The sequence below is a fragment of the Hypanus sabinus genome, chromosome 26, assembly GCF_030144855.1.
Source record: "Hypanus sabinus isolate sHypSab1 chromosome 26, sHypSab1.hap1, whole genome shotgun sequence".
NCBI lineage: Eukaryota > Metazoa > Chordata > Chondrichthyes > Myliobatiformes > Dasyatidae > Hypanus > Hypanus sabinus.
In genome coordinates, this window is record NC_082731.1 from 7,266,210 (window position 1) to 7,289,127 (window position 22,918).

At 50.5% G+C, this 22,918-nt stretch overlaps 1 protein-coding gene across 3 annotated transcripts in view; it reads left to right on the forward strand.

Annotated features, from left to right (window-relative positions):
• LOC132381817 (HHIP-like protein 1) overlaps positions 1-22,918 on the forward strand; it is a 105,833-nt gene that overhangs the window by 15,544 nt on the left and 67,371 nt on the right. For 2 of the 3 annotated variants that reach the window (XM_059951430.1, XM_059951428.1), the window contains exons 2-4: positions 249-904; positions 9,843-9,986; positions 22,590-22,918. In XM_059951430.1, the coding sequence (XP_059807413.1) occupies positions 249-904; positions 9,843-9,986; positions 22,590-22,918 (1,129 nt within the window). The remainder of the gene's footprint in view (positions 1-248; positions 905-9,842; positions 9,987-22,589) is intronic. The other variant, XM_059951429.1, reaches the window with a different exon arrangement.

Sequence of the window (22,918 nt, forward strand, 5' to 3'; positions counted from 1 at the left end):
ACCCCACCCTTCCCACCTCACCACTCCCCCAACATCCCAAACTCTTCACTCCTCACCCAACCCTTCCCACCTCACCGCACCACCGCACCCCCAACATCCCAAACTCTTCACTCCTCACCACACCCTTCCCACCTCACCGCACCACCGCTCCCCCAACATCCCAAACTCATCACTCCTCACCCAACCCTTCCCACCTCACCGCACCACCGCTCCCCCAACATCACCCCTCATCCACCCTCCCTCTGCAGCGGTGCTCTCCGTTCGCCGCCCACCTGTACGACGCGGAGGACGCCAACACGCCGGTCCGCCAGCTGCCGGGCCTGTGCGCCGGCTACTGCACCGCCTTCTGGCGGCAGTGCCGCTCGGCCCTCAGCCTGCTGACCCAGGGCGGCGCGCAGGCGCAGGCGCTCGAGCCCGAGCCCGACCGGGACGCCTTCTGCGGCCTCCTCGAGCTGCGCGACCCCGAGTACTGCTACCCGAACGTGCTGCGGAGCGCGCGGCCCGGCGCCGCGCTGGGGGACGCGCGCACGGACTCGAGCGGCTGCCTGCAGCTGTGCCTGCGCGAGGTGGCCAACGGGCTGCGGAACCCGGTCGCCATGGCGACCGCCGGCGACGGGACCCACCGCCTGTTCGTGGCCGAGCAGCTGGGCCTGGTGTGGGCCTACCTGCCGGACGGCTCCCGCCTCGGCCGGCCCTTCCTCAACCTGACCGAGGCCGTGCTCACCTCGCCGTGGCTGGGCGACGAGCGCGGCTTCCTGGGTCTCGCCTTCCATCCCGACTTCAGGCGCAACGGCAAGGTCTACGTCTACTACTCGGTGTACGCCCGCAAAGAGGAGAGGATCCGCATCGGAGAGTTCCGCCTGCTGCCTGACAACATGAACGCGCTAGACCCCACGTCGGAGAGGTGGGTGCGGTGGCTGTCCCGGGGATGTGGCTGAGGTGCACCCCTCAGGAGTGAGGGTGGTGGGGGTCCCTGAGATGCAGGTGGGGTTGGAGTATGGGGAGTGGGGTTGTGTGGTGGTCCCGGGGATGGGGGTGGGGTTGGAGGATGGGGAGTGGGGTTGTGTGGTGGTCCCAGGGATGGGGGTGGGGTTGGAGGATGGGGAGTGGGGTTGGGGTTGGAGGATGGGGAGTGGGGTTGTGTGGTGGTCCCGGGGATGGGGGTGGGGTTGGAGGATGGAGAGTGGGGTTGTGTGGTGGTCCCGGGGATGGGGGTGGGGTTGGAGGATGGAGAGTAGGGTTGTGTGGTGGTCCCGTGATACGGGTTGGGGTTGGAGGATGGGGAGTGGGGAGGGTTTGGAGGATGGGGAGTGGGGTGGGGTTGGAGGATGGGGAGTGGGGTTGTGTGGTGGTCCCGGGGATGGGGGTGGGGTTGGAGGATGGAGAGTGGGGTTGTGTGGTGGTCCCGGGGATGGGGGTGGGGTTGGAGGATGGGGAGTGGGGTTGTGTGGTGGTCCCGGGATACGGGGTTGGGGTTGGAGGATGGGGAGTGGGGTTGTGTTGTGGTCCCGGGATACGGGTTGGGGTTGGAGGATGGGGAGTGGGGTTGTGTGGTGGTCCCAGGGATGGGGGTGGGGTTGGAGGATGGGGAGTGGGGTTGGGGTTGGAGGATGGGGAGTGGGGTTGTGTGGTGGTCCCGGGGATGGGGGTGGGGTTGGAGGATGGAGAGTGGGGTTGTGTGGTGGTCCCGGGGATGGGGGTGGGGTTGGAGGATGGGGAGTGGGGTTGTGTGGTGGTCCCGGGATACGGGGTTGGGGTTGGAGGATGGGGAGTGAGGTTGTGTGGTGGTCCCGGGATACGGGTTGGGGTTGGAGGATGGGGAGTGAGGTTGTGTGGTGGTCCCGGGGATGGGGGTGGGGTTGGAGGATGGGGAGCGGGGTTGTGTGGTGGTCCCGTGATACGGGTTGGGGTTGGAGGATGAAGAGTAGGGTTGTGTGGTGGTCCCGGGGATGGGGGTGGGGTTGGAGGATGGGGAGTGGGGTTGTGTGGTGGTCCCGGGATACGGGGTTGGGGTTGGAGGATGGGGAGTGGGGTTGTGTTGTGGTCCCGGGATACGGGGTTGGGGTTGGAGGATGGAGAGTAGGGTTGTGTGGTGGTCCCAGGGATGGGGGTGGGGTTGGAGGATGGGGAGTGGGGTTGGGGTTGGAGGATGGGGAGTGGGGTTGTGTGGTGGTCCCGGGGATGGGGGTGGGGTTGGAGGATGGGGAGTGGGGTTGTGTTGTGGTCCCGGGATACGGGTTGGGGTTGGAGGATGGGGAGTGGGGTTGTGTTGTGGTCCCGGGGATGGGGTTGGGGTTGGAGGATGGGGAGTGAGGTTGTGTGGTGGTCCCGGGATACGGGTTGGGGTTGGAGGATGGGGAGCGGGGTTGTGTGGTGGTCCCGTGATACGGGTTGGGGTTGCAGGATGGAGAGTAGGGTTGTGTGGTGGTCCCGGGGATGGGGGTGGGGTTGGAGGATGGGGAGTGGGGTTGTGTGGTGGTCCCGGGATACGGGGTTGGGGTTGGAGGATGGGGAGTGGGGTTGTGTGGTGGTCCCGGGGATGGGGGTGGGGTTGGAGGATGGGGAGTGGGGTTGTGTTGTGGTCCCGGGGATGGGGTTGGGGTTGGAGGATGGGGAGTGGGGTTGTGTTGTGGTCCCGGGGATGGGGTTGGGGTTGGAGGATGGGGTGTAGGGTTGTGTTGTGGTCCCGGGATACGGGTTGGGGTTGGAGGATGGGGAGTGGGGTTGTGTGGTGGTCCCGGGGATGGGGTTGGGGTTGGAGGATGGGGGTGGGGTTGGAGGATGGGGAGTGGGGTTGTGTGGTGGTCCCAGGGATGGGGGTGGGGTTGGAGGATGGGGAGTGGGGAGGGGTTGGAGGATGGGGAGTGAGGTTGTGTGGTGGTCCCGGGGATGGGGGTGGGGTTGGAGGATGGGGAGTGGGGTTGTGTGGTGGTCCCGGGGATGGGGTGGGGTTGGAGGATGGGGAGTGGGGTGGGGTTGGAGGATGGGGAGTGGGGTTGTGTGGTGGTCCCGGGGATGGGGGTGGGGTTGGAGGATGTGGAGTGGGGAGGGGTTGGAGGATGGGGAGTGAGGTTGGGGTTGGAGGATGGGAGTGGGGTTGGGGTTGGAGGATGGGAGTGGGGTTGTGTGGTGGTCCCTGGGATGGGGTTGGGGTTGGAGGATGGGGAGTGGGGTTGTGTTGTGGTCCGGGGGATGGGGGAGGGGTTGGAGGATGGGGAGTGAGGTTGTGTGGTGGTCCCGGGGGTGGGGTTGGAGGATGGAGAGTAGGGTTGTGTGGTGGTCCCGGGGATGGGGGTGGGTTTGGAGGATGGGGAGTGGGGTTGGGGTTGGAGGATGGGGAGTGGGGTTGTGTGGTGGTCCCGGGGATGGGGGTGGGGTTGGAGGATGGAGAGTGGGGTTGTGTGGTGGTCCCAGGGATGGGGGTGGGGTTGGAGGATGGAGAGTGGGGTTGTGTGGTGGTCCCAGGGATGGGGGTGGGGTTGGAGGATGGAGAGTGGGGTTGTGTGGTGGTCCCAGGGATGGGGGTGGGTTTGGAGGATGGGGAGTGGGGTTGGGGTTGGAGGATGGGGAGTGGGGAGGGGTTGGAGGATGGGGAGTGAGGTTGTGTGGTGGTCCCGGGGGTGGGGTTGGAGGATGGAGAGTAGGGTTGTGTGGTGGTCCCGGGGATGGGGGTGGGTTTGGAGGATGGGGAGTGGGGTTGGGGTTGGAGGATGGGGAGTGGGGTTGTGTGGTGGTCCCGGGGATGGGGGTGGGGTTGGAGGATGGAGAGTGGGGTTGTGTGGTGGTCCCAGGGATGGGGGTGGGGTTGGAGGATGGAGAGTGGGGTTGTGTGGTGGTCCCGGGGATGGGGGTGGGGTTGGAGGATGGAGAGTGGGGTTGTGTGGTGGTCCCAGGGATGGGGGTGGGTTTGGAGGATGGGGAGTGGGGTTGGGGTTGGAGGATGGGGAGTGGGGAGGGGTTGGAGGATGGGGAGTGGGGTTGTGTTGTGGTCCCGGGGATGGGGTTGGGGTTGGAGGATGGGGAGTGGGGTTGGGGTTGGAGGATGGGGAGTGGGGAGGGGTTGGAGGATGGGGAGTGGGGTTGTGTTGTGGTCCCGGGGATGGGGTGGGGTTGGAGGATGGGGAGTGGGGAGGGGTTGGAGGATGGGGAGTGGGGTTGTGTGGTGGTCCCGGGGATGGGGGTGGGGTTGGAGGATGGGGAGTGGGGTTGGGGTTGTGGTCCGGGGGATGGGGGTGGGGTTGGAGGATGGAGAGTGGGGTTGTGTGGTGGTCCGAGGGATGGGGGTGGGGTTGGAGGATGGAGAGTGGGGTTGTGTGGTGGTCCCGGGGATGGGGGTGGGGTTGGAGGATGGGGAGTGGGGGTGGGGTTGGAGGATGGGGAGTGGGGTTGTGTTGTGGTCCCGGGATACGGGTTGGGGTTGGAGGATGGGGAGTGGGGTTGTGTTGTGGTCCCGGGATACGGGGTGGGGTTGGAGGATGGGGAGTGGGGTTGTGTGGTGGTCCGGGGGATGGGGGAGGGGTTGGAGGATGGGGAGTGGGGTTGTGTGGTGGTCCCGGGGATGGGGGTGGGGTTGGAGGATGGGGAGTGGGGTTGGGGTTGGAGGATGGGGAGTGGGGAGGGGTTGGAGGATGGGGAGTGGGGTTGTGTGGTGGTCCGGGGGATGGGGGTGGGGTTGGAGGATGGGGTGTAGGGTTGTGTGGTGGTCCCGGGGATGGGGGTGGGGTTGGAGGATGGGGAGTGGGGTTGGGGTTGGAGGATGGGGAGTGGGGAGGGGTTGGAGGATGGGGAGTGGGGTTGTGTGGTGGTCCCAGGGATGGGGGTGGGGTTGGAGGATGGGGAGTGGGGTTGGGGTTGGAGGATGGGGAGTGAGGTTGTGTGGTGGTCCCGGGGATGGGGGTGGGGTTGGAGGATGGGGAGTGGGGTTGGGGTTGGAGGATGGGGAGTGGGGAGGGGTTTGGAGGATGGGGAGTGGGGTTGGGGTTGGAGGATGGGGAGTGGGGAGGGGTTTGGAGGATGGGGAGTGGGGAGGGGTTGGAGGATGGGGAGCGGGGTTGTGTGGTGGTCCCGGTATACGGGTTGGGGTTGGAGGATGGGGAGTGGGGTTGTGTGGTGGTCCCAGGGATGGGGTTGGGTTTGGAGGATGGGGAGTGGGGTTGGGGTTGGAGGATGGGGAGTGGGGAGGGGTTGGAGGATGGGGAGTGGGGTTGTGTGGTGGTCCCAGGGATGGGGGTGGGGTTGGAGGATGGGGAGTGGGGGTGGGGTTGGAGGATGGGGAGTGGGGTTGTGTGGTGGTCCCGGGGATGGGGGTGGGGTTGGAGGATGGGGAGTGGGGTTGTGTGGTGGTCCGGGGGATGGGGGTGGGGTTGGAGGATGGAGAGTGGGGTTGTGTGGTGGTCCCGGGGATGGGGGTGGGGTTGGAGGATGGGGAGTGGGGGTGGGGTTGGAGGATGGGGAGTGGGGTTGTGTTGTGGTCCCGGGATACGGGTTGGGGTTGGAGGATGGGGAGTGGGGTTGTGTTGTGGTCCCGGGATACGGGGTGGGGTTGGAGGATGGGGAGTGGGGTTGTGTGGTGGTCCGGGGGATGGGGGAGGGGTTGGAGGATGGGGAGTGGGGTTGTGTGGTGGTCCCGGGGATGGGGGTGGGGTTGGAGGATGGGGAGTGGGGTTGGGGTTGGAGGATGGGGAGTGAGGAGGGGTTGGAGGATGGGGAGTGGGGTTGTGTGGTGGTCCGGGGGATGGGGGTGGGGTTGGAGGATGGGGTGTAGGGTTGTGTGGTGGTCCCGGGGATGGGGGTGGGGTTGGAGGATGGGGAGTGGGGTTGGGGTTGGAGGATGGGGAGTGGGGAGGGGTTGGAGGATGGGGAGTGGGGTTGTGTGGTGGTCCCAGGGATGGGGGTGGGGTTGGAGGATGGGGAGTGGGGTTGGGGTTGGAGGATGGGGAGTGAGGTTGTGTGGTGGTCCCGGGGATGGGGGTGGGGTTGGAGGATGGGGAGTGGGGTTGGGGTTGGAGGATGGGGAGTGGGGAGGGGTTTGGAGGATGGGGAGTGGGGTTGGGGTTGGAGGATGGGGAGTGGGGAGGGGTTTGGAGGATGGGGAGTGGGGAGGGGTTGGAGGATGGGGAGCGGGGTTGTGTGGTGGTCCCGGTATACGGGTTGGGGTTGGAGGATGGGGAGTGGGGTTGTGTGGTGGTCCCGGGGATGGGGGTGGGGTTGGAGGATGGGGAGTGGGGTTGTGTGGTGGTCCGGGGGATGGGGTTGGGTTTGGAGGATGGGGAATGGGGTTGTGTTGTGGTCCGGGGGATGGGGGTGGGGTTGGAGGATGGGGAGTGGGGTTGTGTGGTGGTCCCAGGGATGGGGTTGGGTTTGGAGGATGGGGAGTGGGGTTGGGGTTGGAGGATGGGGAGTGGGGAGGGGTTGGAGGATGGGGAGTGGGGTTGTGTGGTGGTCCCAGGGATGGGGGTGGGGTTGGAGGATGGGGAGTGGGGGTGGGGTTGGAGGATGGGGAGTGGGGTTGTGTGGTGGTCCCGGGGATGGGGGTGGGGTTGGAGGATGGGGAGTGGGGTTGTGTGGTGGTCCCGGGGATGGGGGTGGGGTTGGAGGATGGGGAGTGGGGTTGGAGGATGGGGAGTGGGGGTGGGGTTGGAGGATGGGGAGTGGGGTTGTGTGGTGGTCCCGGGGATGGGGGTGGGGTTGGAGGATGGGGAGTGGGGTTGTGTGGTGGTCCCGGGGATGGGGGTGGGGTTGGAGGATGGGGAGTGGGGTTGGAGGATGGGGAGTGGGGGTGGGGTTGGAGGATGGGGAGTGGGGTTGTGTGGTGGTCCCGGGGATGGGGGTGGGGTTGGAGGATGGGGAGTGGGGGTGGGGTTGGAGGATGGGGAGTGGGGTTGTGTGGTGGTCCCGGGGATGGGGGTGGGGTTGGAGGATGGGGAGTGGGGTTGTGTTGTGGTCCCGGTATACGGGTTGGGGTTGGAGGATGGGGAGTGGGGTTGTGTGGTGGTCCCGGGATACGGGTTGGGGTTGGAGGATGGGGAGTGAGGTTGTGTGGTGGTCCCGGGATACGGGTGAAGCCCCCATGGAAGGGGCAGCCCGTCATGTTCAGATTTTACCTGGAGGAACCCTGTCCCAGCAGCAAAGGTGGGAATCACAGATGAAGTTACAGGTTCCACATACACTGACTGCCACCAGACATGATGAGAGGTTACATGTAACTGTTACTGGGGTACAGTTTTATAGTGACCATTATTCACTGCAGGTTCTGTACCTGCTGACTGTCTGTATATCTCTGGGTACATGATGTCACTGGGGTTCCACCGATGCTAACTATCACTGGGACACTGATTCACAGTGGCTGTCAGTGGGGAATTCACATCTACCCTCCTCAAACTTCTTGAGGATTTCGAACATTTCTACAAAAGGCAATGGATTTGGCCCAGTACATCACGGATAAAACCCTCCCAACGATTGAGCATATCTATGCGAAACACTGCTGTAGAACAGTAGATCCATCATCAAAGATCATCACCACCCAGGTCATGCTCTTTTCTCACTGTTGCCATTAGGTAGAAGATACAGGAGCCTCAGGACTCACACCACCAGGTTCAAGAACAGTTACTACCACTTAACCAGCAGACTCACCAACAAAAGGGGATAACTGCACTCATTTAAGGGCCTTTTTATCTTGTTATTTCATGCCTGTTATTTGTTGCTATTTATTTATTATCTGTATTTGCACAGTTCGTTTATAGTTCCTGATCCTGTTTCCAGTTACTGTTCTATAGATTTGCTAAGTATGCCTGTAGAAAAAGAATCTCAGGGTTGTAAGTGGCTGACGTGTATGTACTCTGATAATAAATTTTACTTTGAATTTAGAAATTTGATTTCAATACAAACACCTCTTTCTCAAGGGTACAAGCCCAGTCTGCTTGCTTGCTCTTCATAAGATGGACCTGTCATCCCAGGAATGTGTCCAGTGACCTTTCACAACACAGCCCTGTATTCCAAGTGTATCTTCCATTTAGCAGGGGAACCAGAGCTATCTGCAACTTCCCAGATGTGGTCTCAACTGTAAAATGTGAAACAAGGCATCTAATTTTGTACTCAGATTGTCTTGTTAAATAAAAAAAGGCAACCATACCATTTGCCATCCTCTTGAAGGCAGAAGAATGGGCTTGAAAGGGAAATAGGTCAGCCGTTTAATGAAATTGTGAAGCAGACTTGATGGTCAGTTGGCCCAAGTCTGCTCATATGCTTTATAATCTAAAGCCACATGTTAAGTTTCACAGTCTTAGACCGTGGGAACAGTTTCTTCAATTCAATGTCTATTCCGTTCAAGATGCCTGTCTAAGTTAGTCTTGTTTACCCACATTTCAAAGTGGTTTATATACTTATTTATTGATATACAGCACAGAGTATCCCCTTCTGGCCCTTTGAGCATTACTGCCCAGGACTTTAATCCTGGCGTAATCACAGGACAACAATGAACCTACCAACCAGTATGGTCTTTGAAACCGGAGCACCAGATGGAATCCATATGATGACGGGAGAACATACAAAATCCTTAAGGCAGTGATGGGGATTGAACCTGGGTCGCTGGTTCTGTAAAGTGTTGTGCTAACTGTGTTGACCCAAGTTATTATCAGAGTACATTTTTGTCACATTAATTTTCCTGTGGGCATTCATAGAAGAACAAAGAAATACAATAGAATCAGTGAAAAACTACACACAAAGACTGACAAACAAACCAATGTGTAAAAGAAGGCCAACATTTGATCCATATCGCTCTAATTTTCTGATCTGTGTACCTGTCAAATTATCTTTTGACCTTGCCTTTACCTTTGGCAGTTCCATACGCCTAACGTTCCGCCTAATTTGTTTCTACAGCTCTGCAGACCAACCATTGTCTGAGCAGATTAAACATTTTTACACAGATTGAAAACTGCGCACACTTAAAATGTTTTTCTGTAGGTGGTGTCAGTGGTTTATTAACAATGAGCTACTGACTTCCATTCCGTGTGTATTGTTACAATTTGTGGAAGGGTTGTAACTTAAAACACCGATAATGTAAATACATTGAAGCTGTAAAATGTTTCAAAGGTTGCAGTATGTTTATTATTTAGAAAATTTGTGGATTATATTCATTAGCACAGTTAATTACAGGGTATTTCACAATCATATTAACATAGAATTCAGAATTATATTAACATCATGTTAAAGAAAATTCCAGCTGCATGACGATGGAGGCTATGTGCACAGGAGCATTTTTACTGTGTGGCTGTGCACCCGCATAGCTTAGAGGGGACAGTGCAAGATAAAATTGACCCTCGGGTCCCTTTAAAATTTTTCCTTTCACCTTAAATCTATGACCTCTAGTTTTTGATTCTACAGATATTGATCTTCAGAATAGTCAGGAAAATAGTCCTCAGTAGTTGAGAAAGTGCTGGGAGTGTTAATAATAATTTAGGAAGAGTTAATAGGGATTCATGGAAAGGAAATCACATTGACAAATTTGCTGAGGTTATAATCAACAGTAGCTGGTGTGCTGTATGGAACTTGGAGGTCCCAGAACATTGGACATCCGTTGCAGTACAGTTCCTGGTTGTTTTCTCTGGGATACAATTCCACACACACTCACCTTTGCTGCAGTACCATCCCCAGTTCCAGTCACAGAATGGTGGACATTTTCTGAAACATGTGTTTGAGTGGGGGGGGGGGGGGGGGGTGTTGTTGCTGGGGAAAGGGAGGGGTATCAGCCAATGTATTTGAAGCACCCTAATGCGATTGCAACCTTCTGGGACTTTCCTTTCATTAACTCTATTGCAACCTAACGTGAATTCTTAACTCCTCAGGGTGATCCTGGAGGTGGTGGAACCTGCTTCAAATCACAATGGGGGGCAGCTCCTCTTTGGAGACGATGGGTACTTGTACATCTTCACCGGCGACGGGGGAGGATCTGGGGATCCCTTCGGACTGTTTGGAAATTCTCAGAATAAGTAAGTTTCATATCATGTGCATAACATGTCACTGTGTGTGAGGTGTGCAAGTGTAGTGTGTGCTAAGGATTAGCTTTATTTGTCATACATACGTCCAATCAGTGAAAGGGATTGTTTGTGCTGATGACCACACAGTCTGAGGATGTTCTGGGGGGCAGCCTGCAAGAGTTGCCATTCTTGTAACACCTCCGTAGTGTGCCCATAACTCACTAACCCTAAATTGTACATCTTTGGAATGTGTGAAGAAATTGGATTACCCAGAGGAAAAAATCGTGGTTAAGGGTAGAATGTCCAGACTCCTTACAGATAGTTCGGCACGGACTAGGAGGGCCAAGATAGCCTGTTTCCGTGCTGTGATTGTTATATGGTTATATGGTTATAGTGGTGGGAATTAAACCTGGATCAAAGTGTTACATTAACTGCTATACTGCCCAATCTGTGTTTGTGGTGACATCTGTACACACACGTGTACATTGGAGTGATGTGTGTGGACTGGTGCTTCTTCGACATTCAGAAACTCCATTTGATTTGCTCCTGTTTTTAAGTACTTGTATTGGGATATTCAACTCCTGGAGTATGATATTATAGCTCTTTGTGAGACTTAGTTGCAGGAGGGACAGAACTGGCAGCTCAGTATTCCCGGGTTCCGTTGTTCTGGACATGACAGAGTGGCATGGATTAAAGGAGGAGGAGTGGTCTTACTAGTCAGGGAAAAATGTCACGGCAGTGCTCAGTCAGGACCGACTGGAGAACTCGTCAAGTGAGGCTTTATTAGTGGAACTGGGGGAGGTATGACCATGTTAAAAGGGCTATATTACAGACCACCCAACAGTCCGAGAGATTTAGAGGAACAAATTTGCAGAGATCACAGTCTGTTGCAAGAAGATAACGTTGCAATAGTAGGTGATTCATAACTTTCCATCTATTAAGTAGGACTCCTATACTGTAAAAGGACAAGATGGGGTAAAGTTTGTCAAATGTATTCAAGAAAGTTGCCTTAATCATTCATAGAAGTCGCAACAAGAGCATGTATGACACTTGATCTACTAATAGGGAATGAGACAGGGCTGGTGATAGAAGTTTATGTAGAGAAACACTTTGCATTCAGTATTGAATTGAATTAACTTTATTTCTTATATCCCTCACATACATGAGGAGTAAAAATCTTTACATTATGTCTCCATCTAAATGTGCAAAGGGCAATCATAGTAACTTATAATAGAACAGTCGATGTAATTCAGATCAGCGTGAGTTCATCAGTCTGATGGCCTGGTGGAAGAAGCTGTCCCGGAGCCTGTTGGGATGGCTTGGGTCCCCAATGATTCTACAGCCGATTTTACAACCTGTCCTTGTAAATGTCCTGAATCGTGGGAAGTTCACAACTACAGATGCGCTGGGCTGTCTGCACCGCTGTCTGCAGAATCCTGCAATTAAGGGAGGTACGGTACCCATACCAGGCAGTGATGCAGCCAGTCAGGATGCTCTTAATTGTGCCCCTGTAGAAAGTTCTTAGGATTTGGGGGTCCATACCAAACCTCCTCAACCATCTGAGGTGAAAGAGACGCTGTTGTGCCTTTTTCACTAGACAGTTGGTGTGTACAGACCAAGTGAGCCATTGGTGATATGGATAACTAGGAACTTGCAGTTGTTTACTCTCTCAACTCGAGATCCATTGATGTCAATAGGGGTTAGCCCATCTCCATTCCTCCTGTAATCCAACCAGCTGCTTTGTTTTTGGGACTTTGAGAGAGAGGTTATCTTGACACCACTGTGTCAGAGAGATGATTTCTTCCCTGTAGACCACTTCATTATTGTTTGAGATTAGGCCAATCAATGTAGTGTCGTCGGCAAATTTCTTTAGCAGATTGGAGCTGTGGGTGGCGATACAGTCATGGGTATACAGGGAGTAAAGGAGGGGACTCGGTACGCAGCCCTGAGGGGCTCCTGTATTGAGAGTCAGAGGGTTGGAGGTGAGGGAGCCCACTCTTACAACCTGCTGGCGATCTGATAGGAAGTCCAGGATCCAGCTGCTCAAGGCAGGGTGAAGGCCGAGGTCTCTGAGCTTCTTGTCGAGCCGGGATGGAACTATGGTTTTGAATGCTGAACTGTAGTCCAAGAGCAGCATTCTCACATAAGCATCCTTCTTCTCCAGATGTGTAAGGACCTCGAATGCCATTAGCTTTAAAGTAAATGTGCAAAAAGATAGGTTTGGCCCTTGGTTTGAGATTCAAAATTGGAGAAAGATCAATTTGATGGCATCAGAAAGGATCTGGCAAGTGTGGATTGGGATGGGCTGTTTTCTCGCTAAAATATGCTTCAAAAGTGGGTGGCCTTCAAAAGTGATATTTTGAGAGTACAACTTTGTTTGTGCCTGTCAGAATAAAAGGTAAAGATAACAGGTGTAAGGAACCTTAGATTTCAAGAGATATTGAGGCCTGGTTAAGAATAAAAAAGATGTGCATAGCAGGTATATGTAGGTAGGAACAAATGGGTTACTTATGGGACATGAGAGCAGAATTAGGCCATTCAGCCCATCCAGTCTGCTCCACCATTCCATCATGGCTGATCCCAGATCCCACTCAACTCCATACACCTGATTTCTTGCCATATCCTTTGATGCCCTGACCAATCAGGAAACTATCAACTTCCACTTTATGTATACCCAAGGACCTGGCCTTCACCACAGTCTGTGGCAGAGCATTCCACAGATTTACCACTCTCTGGCTAAAAAAAAATTCTCCTTACCTCTGTTCTAAAAGGTCGCCCTCAATTTTGATGCTGTGCCCTCTAGTTCTGGATATCCCTACCACAGGAAACATCCCCTCCACATCCACCTTATCCAGTCCTTTCAATATTTGATAGATTTCAATGAGATTCCTCCCCCCCCACATTCTTCTAAATTCCAAATGCTCCTTGTATGTTAACCCCTTCATTCCCAGAATCATCCTCATGAACCTCCTCTGAACTCTCTCCAATGACAACACATCCTTTCTGAGACCAAAACTGTTGACAATACTCCAAGTGTGGCCTGACTACCAAAATGCATTGTCATACATTTCCCAACGCTGTATTCCATCTGCCACATTTTTGCCCTTTCTTCCGATTTGTTTAAGTCTTGCTGCAATCGCCTTGTATCCTCAGCATACATACCCCTCTACCGATCTTTGTATCATCTGCAATCTTTGCCACAAAGCCATAGATTCCATTATCCAAATCATTGACAAACAATGTGAAAAGTAGCTGTCCCAATACTGATCCCTGAGGAGCACCACAGGTCACTGGCAGCCAACCAGAAAAGGCCCTTTTTATTTCCACTCGCAGAAGATGCCTGCAGCCCTGAAACAGTCGGCAACTCCATCCCGCAGATCTCCCAATATACATATGGCAGTTATTCATAAGCTGGGGAGGATCTGTAATGGCAGGAGATTGCACAGAGTAATTTTGAACTGGGTCACTGTTGAAGATAGGAAATGTAACAATTTCTGTACAGTAACTTCCCACTGAAATGTAATAATTAGAGTAAAGTGTCCAAATCCTTATGAACATCAACTCCATCTGTTTACACTCAACAAAATATACATACACTTGATGTACATAAATTTGATGTCACAAGCCTTAAAATGTGTTGATGCTGTGCTGGGGAGTCCTGAGATTGCTGATGGGAACCGGGAGAGAAAGAGTGGCCAGGAAGTGGGGAGACAGCTTCAGAAAGGAAAGAAGGAAGTGCAGGACCAAGGGGTTGATATGAGGGAAATAGTGGGAAGAGGTGCATGGGGCTAACAAAACAGGAGGAATAATTTGAAGGAGAAAGGGGGAAGGGAGCTAAGGGTGAGCAGGCAGAGAAAGGGACTGATTAGGAGTTGATTTTGGGGGAGCTATAGGAGGGGAACCATTCTTCTTCTCCCCTGACGTCTGTCTCAGTCTATCAGTCCTTAAGCCTTGAACTTGCATTGTGAGGTACTGGAACTTAAATCCCTTTGCCTACATACCTGGTTTTAATTTGTGAAAACAAGGCTTATAAATATTTTTAGATGGCCAGTGGAAACGTGTACCTAGAATCAATGTGGCAGGGGATTGGGGTGGAGGGGGCACAGAAATCTCTGAGTTGCTATAAATAGTTACTGTAAATCTCTGCAATAAATAATTAAATGCGGTCACGATGCAAAGTGAAAATAGTATAACCAAAAGTGAGATCCAGACATAGCCAGTAAGTCAAAAACAGGGCATGCTCTAACCCTCCTGATTCTCCCCAGTGAGATCACCCTTCACGTGTAATATCAGAGTAAAGAATCTCAGTTCCCCTCCTTATTCTCCCATAAGACCATAAGATATAGGAGCAGAAGTAGGCCATTCAGCCCATCAAGTCTGCTCCGTCATTCAATCATGGGCTGATCCAATTCTACTAGTCATTCCCACTTCCCTGCTTTCACCCATACCCTTTGATGCCCTGGCTAATCAAGAACCTCAAATACACCCAATGACTTGGCCTCAACAGCCGCTTGTGGCAACAAATTCCACAGATTTACCATGCTCTGATTAAATTAATTTCTCAGCATCTCAGTTCTAAAAGGACATCTTTCAATTCTGAAGTCGTGCCCTCTTTTTCTAGGATCCCCTACCATGGGAAATAACTGCTATATCTAATCTGTTCAGGCATCTTAACATTTGGAATGTTTCTATGAGAGCCTGCCTCATTCTCCTGAACTCCAGGGAATACAGCACAAGCTGCCGGACATTCCTCGTACAGTAACCTTTTCGTTCCTGACATCATTCTTGCGAATCTTCTCTCAACCCTCTCCAGTGTCAGTATATACTTTCTAAAATAAGGAGTCCAAAACTGCACATAATACTCCAAACACAGGAAAATCTGCAGACACTGGAAATTCAAGCAATGCACACAAAATGCTGGTGGAACACGGCAGACCAGGCAGCATGTACAGGGAGAAGTACAGTCGACGTTTCGGGCCAAGACCCTTCGACGGGGCTCATTAGTCCTGACGAAGGGTCTCGGCCCGAAATGTCGACTGTACTTCTTCCTATAGATGCTGCCTGGCCTGCTGTGTTCCACCAGCATTTTGTGTGTGTTGCCACAATACTCCGTGTGGTTTAATCACAGTGCCTTATAGAGCCTCTCCCCAGTGGGATCATCCTTCACGTGTAATATCACAGTAAAGAATCTCAGTTGATTTTATTTTTATTTTATTTTATTAATAATTCATTTTAGAATTATTGACGAAAATTGATCAGTTCAGTGTTCCTTAAAAATTTCACACCCCATGCTGTGTTTCTGTGACCTCCAATTCTGGCCTCTGATTCCAGTATCTGCATTCTTGATAGAAAACATGTGGGAGAGAGAATAAATCTGCAAGGATATGGACATAATGAATGATGGATTTATTACCCTAGGAGTTGGGAGAGACCCAGTGGGACATATGACCTTCTGAGTTAACATAAGATCCTGCTTGGCCTTTGAGCAGAGGTTCACTGAAGTAATACAGGGGCTAAAAGAATTAGGACCATTTTCCTGTATAAGCCCAGCACTCTCTCAGATTTAGATAGTTTCATGCTCATTTAGGTGATTAAAGGATTTGTTAGTATAGAGTCAGTGAAAGGATTTCCTCTGGCTGGGTGGGGACATGGAGAGGAGAGAAGGATTCCAGAACGACAGGATTTTATCTTAAAATCAGAGATGGGTTATTCAGGAGTGATGAAAGGACATCCCCTGAGATGATTTAGCAACAATCCAGCTATTGAAAATCTAAGAATTTTCTCTGCAGATTGTCACTCAGCATGTTTGTAAGAGGAGTAGATGGTAGAGCTGCTGTCTCTCAGTGCCCGAGGCCCAGGTTCAGTCCCGACCACTGTGTGTACATTTTCTCCGTGACTGCATCACTTTCCTCCAGGTGCCCCTGTTTCCTGGCGCAGTCCAAAGATGTTTGGTTGGTAGGCTAATTGGCTAGTGTATGGGTAAGCAGTAGAATCTGGGGGGCATTGATAGAAATGTGGGGAGAATATATAAAAATATGGGATTAATGTGTAAAGGGCCGGTTTATGGACTCAAAGGGCCTGTTCCCATGCTGCTTCTCTCTCTTAGCCCATGAGTAAGTGGTCTAACTGAGCTAGGGTTACAGTAAAGAGGCATCAGAGATATCGGTGAACAAATGTGCAGAGGGAACTTCCTCTGTTTTACAGAGGGATTGAAGTGCACCCCCCCCCCCACCCAAGTTTTTGCTCCTTTCAAAGCAAGCCTGGCCTCCAGGATGCTTTCCTTGCCCATAAGATATTGGAGCAGGATTAGGCCATTTCATCATGGCTGATGCATTTTATTTTCAATCTTATTCTCCTGCCTTCTCTCCATAACCTTTCATGGCTTGACCAATCAAGAATATATCAATCAAGAATATATTAAATACACCCAGTGACCTGGCCGCCTACAGCAACGAATCCACCCTACAGCTAAAGAAATTTCTCCCTTTCTATCCTGAGGCTGTGCCCTTTGGTCTTAGACTCCCCCACCATAGGAAATATTCTTTCCACATCCACTCTATCGTTCAATTGGTTTCAATGAGATCCCTCCCTTATTCTTCTAAACTACAATGAGTACAGGCCCAGAGACATCAAGTGTTCGTCGTATGTTACCCATTCATTCCTGGAGTCACTCCTGGAAGATGAGAAGATGGCGGCACGATGCAGTGCTCAGCGGCCACTCCGGGATGAATATCTGTATCAAGTAGGATGCCGCATACAATCCTGATTTGATGGAGACGGACATGAGAAGCACGGAGGAACATCTGGTGAAACTTCTGAAATGCCTGTTTCGCTGCCGCTGCTACTGTGCGATCGATAATTCTCCAGAGAGGAAAGCCCCAAATCTTCGACTTTGCCTGTTGCTTGGCGGCTGGGGCCGGGGTCGAAGCGCTCGGCAGAGATGGTGCTCGGTGTCGGAGGCTCGAGGTTTTCTGACAGTCTCAGAGTTGGCTGTGGTCGGGTGCTTCCAGAGGCTGCGTCGGCAAGTTTGCGGCCCTGGAGGTTCATGGCAGGAAGAGTTTTTCTTCCTTCTGCCGTCTGCGTGAGATGATGGGCTATCGGGAACTTTGAGACCTTTTTTTTTTACCATGCCCATGGTCTGCTCTTTATCAAATTACTGTATTGTTTTGCACTGTTGTAACTATATATTATAATTATGTGGTTTTTGTCAGTTCGTCTTGGTCTGTCTTGTGTTTCTGTGATATCATACTGGAGGAACATTGTATCATTTCTTAATGCATGCATTACTAAATGACAATAAATGAGGACTGAGTGTCCTCATAATCTAATCTAATCATTCTCTTAAAACCCCCTCTGAACCCTTTTCAATGTCAGCAAAACTGCTCACAATACTCTAAGTGAGACCTTACAGTGCCTTACGAAGCCTCAGCATTAGAGCCTTGTTTTTATGTTCAGGTCCTCTCAAAATGATTGTAAAAATTACATTTGCCTTCCTCACCACCGACTCAGCTTGCAAATTAACCTTCAGGTTTAGGTTAACATGAAGACTCCAACATCCTTTCCAGTTCACTGGTCGGACACTGGAAATACAGAATGTGAAAGGCAGAGTTATTGAGGGCAGTGTTGCTGATCAATCGGGGTCATGGGGCATGCTTTCAACAGAGTGCCTCTCACCTGGTTGCTAGTTCTGTCCCTACTTGAGAAATGTGAATGGGGTGCAGTGGGTTAAGCTAATACTCACTCTCTGACTAGGATCTCTCTTCCAGCTCCTTCCAGTGTTAGGGAAGGATGCCCAGGGCAAGTGAGCCTCTTGCTGTTCCCTCACCCCAAAAGCAACCCAACATCAAACCTTCGCAACTTCAGGGCCAAGCAATCAATCTCCATGGCAATGAGGACTAGCTGCGTGTTATGGTTATGTCAGAGGGAGCCAATTATCTGCCATTTCAAATGGGAAGGATGAAAACAAAACCAATCACTGCTCATGGTGTGTGCTTCCTGAGAAAACCCTTCCTTCCACCTCTTCCATCTCTGTTGTTCTTTTCTCCTGTTTACAGCTGCCTTTGGATTCACATTTCATGTACGTATTTTGCTTTCAGCTAGCCAGAGGGGCCTCTGCTCCCTGCCACTACTCTCACTCTTGGCTGGCACAGTTCACCCTTTCTGTTGTAGTGTGTGCCAAATGGAGGGCATCATCAATCTCGGATGCATCCAGGGTTCCTTTTTGTGGTGTTTGATCATGGGAACACCGTGTTAAGCCTCCTCTTGCCAATGCCAACACAGCAGTAAACAGGTACTAGGTACTAGGCTCATGAGCCTGAAGGAACAGCCTGAAGTTCTCACTTTATTCACATTTCAGAATGGGCTTTGTCTGTTTTATTCTGAGCACCTTTTTTGTTTATATCCACCAGACTGTTTTTTTAAAAAATGGGTTCTACTGGGTTTCTTTGTTTTATAGCTGGCTGTTTGGAGACAAATCTCAAGGTTGTATATAGTATAGAAACTTGATAATAAATTTACTTTGAACTTAATGAAGACTGCACAGTAGAGAATATACAAATGCTAATTTGGCAAAAAGTCTTTCTACACACTCCCATGGCAAGGACAGTATGGGTTAGATACAGAGTAAATATCCCAATCAAAGCACTGACGGGCAAAGATGAAGGATTGTAAAGGTAATTCTCCCAACCTTGGTCTGAATTATACATGGAAATTGGGACAGGAATTAGCGATTTTGTCAGTTTGCTTTCCTGGTGTCACCTTGTCCACCGTCTACTTCTGTACAGTGGAGGGCAATAGATGTATGGGAACAGCCCTCACCTGTGTCATCATATAAGTTGGAGGCAGGGTGAGTCTAGGAAACAACTGTTATCAATATCAGTCATTCAAATGAGGGTTGAATGAATATGCTATCCATCCACAAGGCATGTGTTTTGATTATTTGTCACATATGTATTGAGATCAGATCAGCAAGGAGTGTGCTGGGCAGCATGCCAATGTCTCCATGCTTCAACATAGTACGCCACAACTCATTATCTAACCCGTGTGTCTTTGGAAAGTGGGAGTGAACTGTAGCACCTGGAGTCATGGGGAGAATGAACAAACTCCTTACAGACGATGGTGAGAATTGACCTTTGATCTTACCACAGGCACTGTAAAGCGTCACACTACCATGCTGCCCATAATAGCACATGTTCACATTTATCCTATTAGTGTATCGTGATGTACAGATTATAGCACATATTGTTCACCCTCATCCTATTAGTGTCTCGTGATGTACAGATTGCAGATCTTACACACACTCTCAGGACAGAGACTAAAGTTCCCCTTACCTCAGGACATTCCCGATACACCTTGCAGCAAATGAAGTACAATTTGAAATGTAGAAACATGAGACAACTTGCTACATCAAGCTCCTGTGAACAGTAATCCATGGCAGAAATATGACTTATTTTAGTAGGGTCGATAAATTTTTTAAGCAGGGCATTTTGGTGACACTCATGTGGGTTGCCCTCAGCCTGTCCTTATGAATTATAATGGAAAGCAGAAAAGGCGTGTAAAAAGGGCAGTGTTACAATCATCACATGGAGGATTTCATAATACAGTTAGCTTAGGAAAATCAGGTTGCTGCTGGATCCCAAGAGAGGGAATTTGTAGAATGCTTACATGATGCCTTTCAGAATTACAAAAGAGCAGTTTGTGGTTGAACTCTCTAGGGAAAAGGCAATTCTGGATTGGGTGTTTTGTATTGAACCAGATTTGATTCTGGAGCTGAAGGTAAAGGAACCTGAGTGATGATAATATAGAATTCACCTTGCAGTTTGAGAGGGAGAAGCCAGTATCAGTAGTACAGTGGAGTAAAGGGAATTCTAGGAGCATCAGTGTGGAGCTGGCCAAAGCTGATTGGAAGGGAACACTAGCAGGGATGATGTCATCAGCGTTTCTGCAGGGAATTCAGAAGGTGCAGGATTGATACGTCACAAAGATTAAGAAGTACTCTAAAGTGAGAATGAGATAACATCCTCAAGGGGGATTAAAAACAGCATAAAAAGAAAAGAGAGGTCAAAAATTAGTGGGAAGTTAGATAATTAGGAAACCTTTAAAAACTAACAGAAGGCAACTAGAAAAGCCATAAGGAGAGCAAAGGTGAAGTGTGAAAGAGAGCTGACCAATAAAACAAGAGGATATTATACGTTTTTTTCAGTGAGGCAAGCCAATCACAAGAAAAAATCTGTAGATACTGGACTCCTGCTGCTGAAGGATTTTGGCCTGAAACATTAACTGTACTTTTTTCTATAAACGTTGCCTAGCCTGCTGACTTCCTCCAGCATTTTGTGTCTGTTGAAAAGCGAGGCAAGAGTAGATATCGGACACTGGAAAATGATGCTGTAGAGGTAGTAATATGGGACAAAGAGATAGTGGATGAACAATAGTATTTTTCATCATTCTTCACTGTGGAAGACATTATCATTATGCCAGAAATTCGAGTGTCAGTAGGCAGAAGTGAGTATTGTTGCTATTATTAAGAAGAAAGTGCTTAGTAAGCTGAAAGGTCTGAAGGTAAGTAAATTACCTGGAACCAATGGACTAAACCCCTTCTTAAGAAGCGTTAGAAGAGATTGTGGAGGCATTGGTAATGATCCCTTAACGATACCTATATTCTTGAATGGTTCAGGAGGAATGGGAGATTCACAGAAAGGAAATTATAGCTCAGTTAGCTTGATGTCAGTAGTCGGGAAGATGTTGGGGTCCAGTATTAAGGATGAGGTTTTGGGGTACTTTGAGGCACAGGATAAAATCAGCCAAAGGCAACATGGTTTCCTTAAGGGGAAATCTTGCCTGACAAATTCATTGAAATTCTTTGAGAAAATAACAGGCAGGATAGACAAAGGGGAGTCCATGGATGTTGTTTACATGGATTTTCAGAATGCCTTCGACAAGGTGCTGCACCTGAGGCTACTTAACAAGATAATAGTCCACAGAATTTTAGGAAAGATACTAGGATTGGCTGATTTGCAGGAGGCAAGGAGTGAGAATAAAGGGAGCCTTTTCTGGTTGGCTGCTAGTGACTAGTGGTGTTCCATAGGAATCTTTGTTGGGACCACTTCTTTTTACATTATATGTCAATGATTTAGATGACGGAATTGATGGCTTTGTAGCCATGTTTGAGGACAATAAGAAGACAGGTGAAGTGTTGTGGAAGCAGAGTGTAGAGAATGGACAAAGAACTGGCATTTGGGATATGGTGTAGGGACATGGTGTCTGGTCATGCATTTTGGTAGAAGGAATAAAGGTGTAGACTGTTTTCTAAATGGAGAAAGTTCAAAAATTCAAGGTGCAAAGGGACTTGGGAGTCCTTGCACAGGATATTGGAAAGGCTGACTTGTGGGTTATGTCTGTCGCATGGAAGGCAAATGCAATGTTGATATTCATTTCAAGAGAATATAAGAGTAAGGATTTAAAGTTGAGGCTTTATGAGGCATTGATCAGAGTGCACTTGGAATATTGTGAGCAGTTTTACTGAAGAAAAGATATGCTGGCATTGGCGAAGTTCCAGAGGAGATTCATGAGAATGATTCCAGGAATGAATGGGTTAACATGGGGGGAAAGCATGATGGCTCTGGGCCTGTACTCACTGGAGTTTAGAAGAATGGTGGGTGGGAGGAATCCAACTGAAATCTTATCAAATATTGAAAGAATATTGAATATAGAGTGAATGAGGAGATGATGTTTCCTATAGTGGGTGAGTCTAGGACCAGAGAGCACAGTTTCAAAGTATAAAAATGTTCAGTTAGAACCAAGATGAGGAAGAACTTCTTTAGCCAGAGGGTATTGAATCTGTGGAATTTGTTGTAGCAGACGGTTGTGGAGGCCAAGTCACTGCATATATTTAAAGTGGAGGTTGATGGGTTCTTGATTCGCCAGGGTGTCAAAGGTTACAGGGAGAAGGCAGGAGAAGGAAAATGAGGAGTAATAAATCAGCCATGATGGAATAGCGGAACAGACTCAATGAGCCAAATGGCCTAATTCTGCCCCTGTGATTTACAGTCTTATGGTCTTATTTTATTTATCACATGTACTGAATGAACATCGAAACATTTAGTGAAATGCGTCGTTCATATTAGCAACCAACAAAACCTAAGGATGTGCTGAGGGCAGACCATAGCATAGCCACAGTGCTTGGCAGAACAACACAGAATACAACATTCAGCAAAAGAAGTCCCGTAAGTCCAGTTTGTCGCTCCCACCCACACACGTACACAGTTTTCCAATCCCAGAACGGGCTGTGTCCAGCCCCCAGCAGGCTCACAGACTCAGAGCTCTGGAGAGGTAAATATTTAACCCATCAGGGAACTGGGGACTATGGTAACTGGCACAGGAGAGGAAACAAGATCAACATAGGTCAGCCTTGATCAAATTGATTGAGAGGCTGAGTGGCCTACTCATCCTATTTGCTTATGTTCTGGATGAACAGATGAGTGAGTCAGGAGATCAAGCAGACTTGAGTAATATAACCCCGGCGATATACCACTGTAACACCAGCCAGTGGCAGGGACCCCATAGTGAGGAATGTGCTGCTCACAGGCTTCTTGTCCATCCCCCACTACCCTAACACAGGTCATCATTACTGGGCAAAGTGCTGAGGATCGACGTGAACCACAACGATCACGGACCCCCATATCGCATCCCCCCAGATAACCCGTTCGTGGGGGAACGGGCAGCAAGGCCTGAAGTCTACGCCTACGGGGTACGGAACATGTGGCGTTGTTCGGTGGACCGCGGTGACCCAGTGACCGGCGCCGGGAAGAGCCGACTGTTCTGTGGTGACGTGGGCCAGAACAAATACGAGGAGGTGGACATTATCCAGAAGGGAGGCAACTACGGTTGGCGGGCCAAGGAAGGCTTCTCCTGCTATGACAAGAAACTTTGTGCCAACTCCTCCCTCA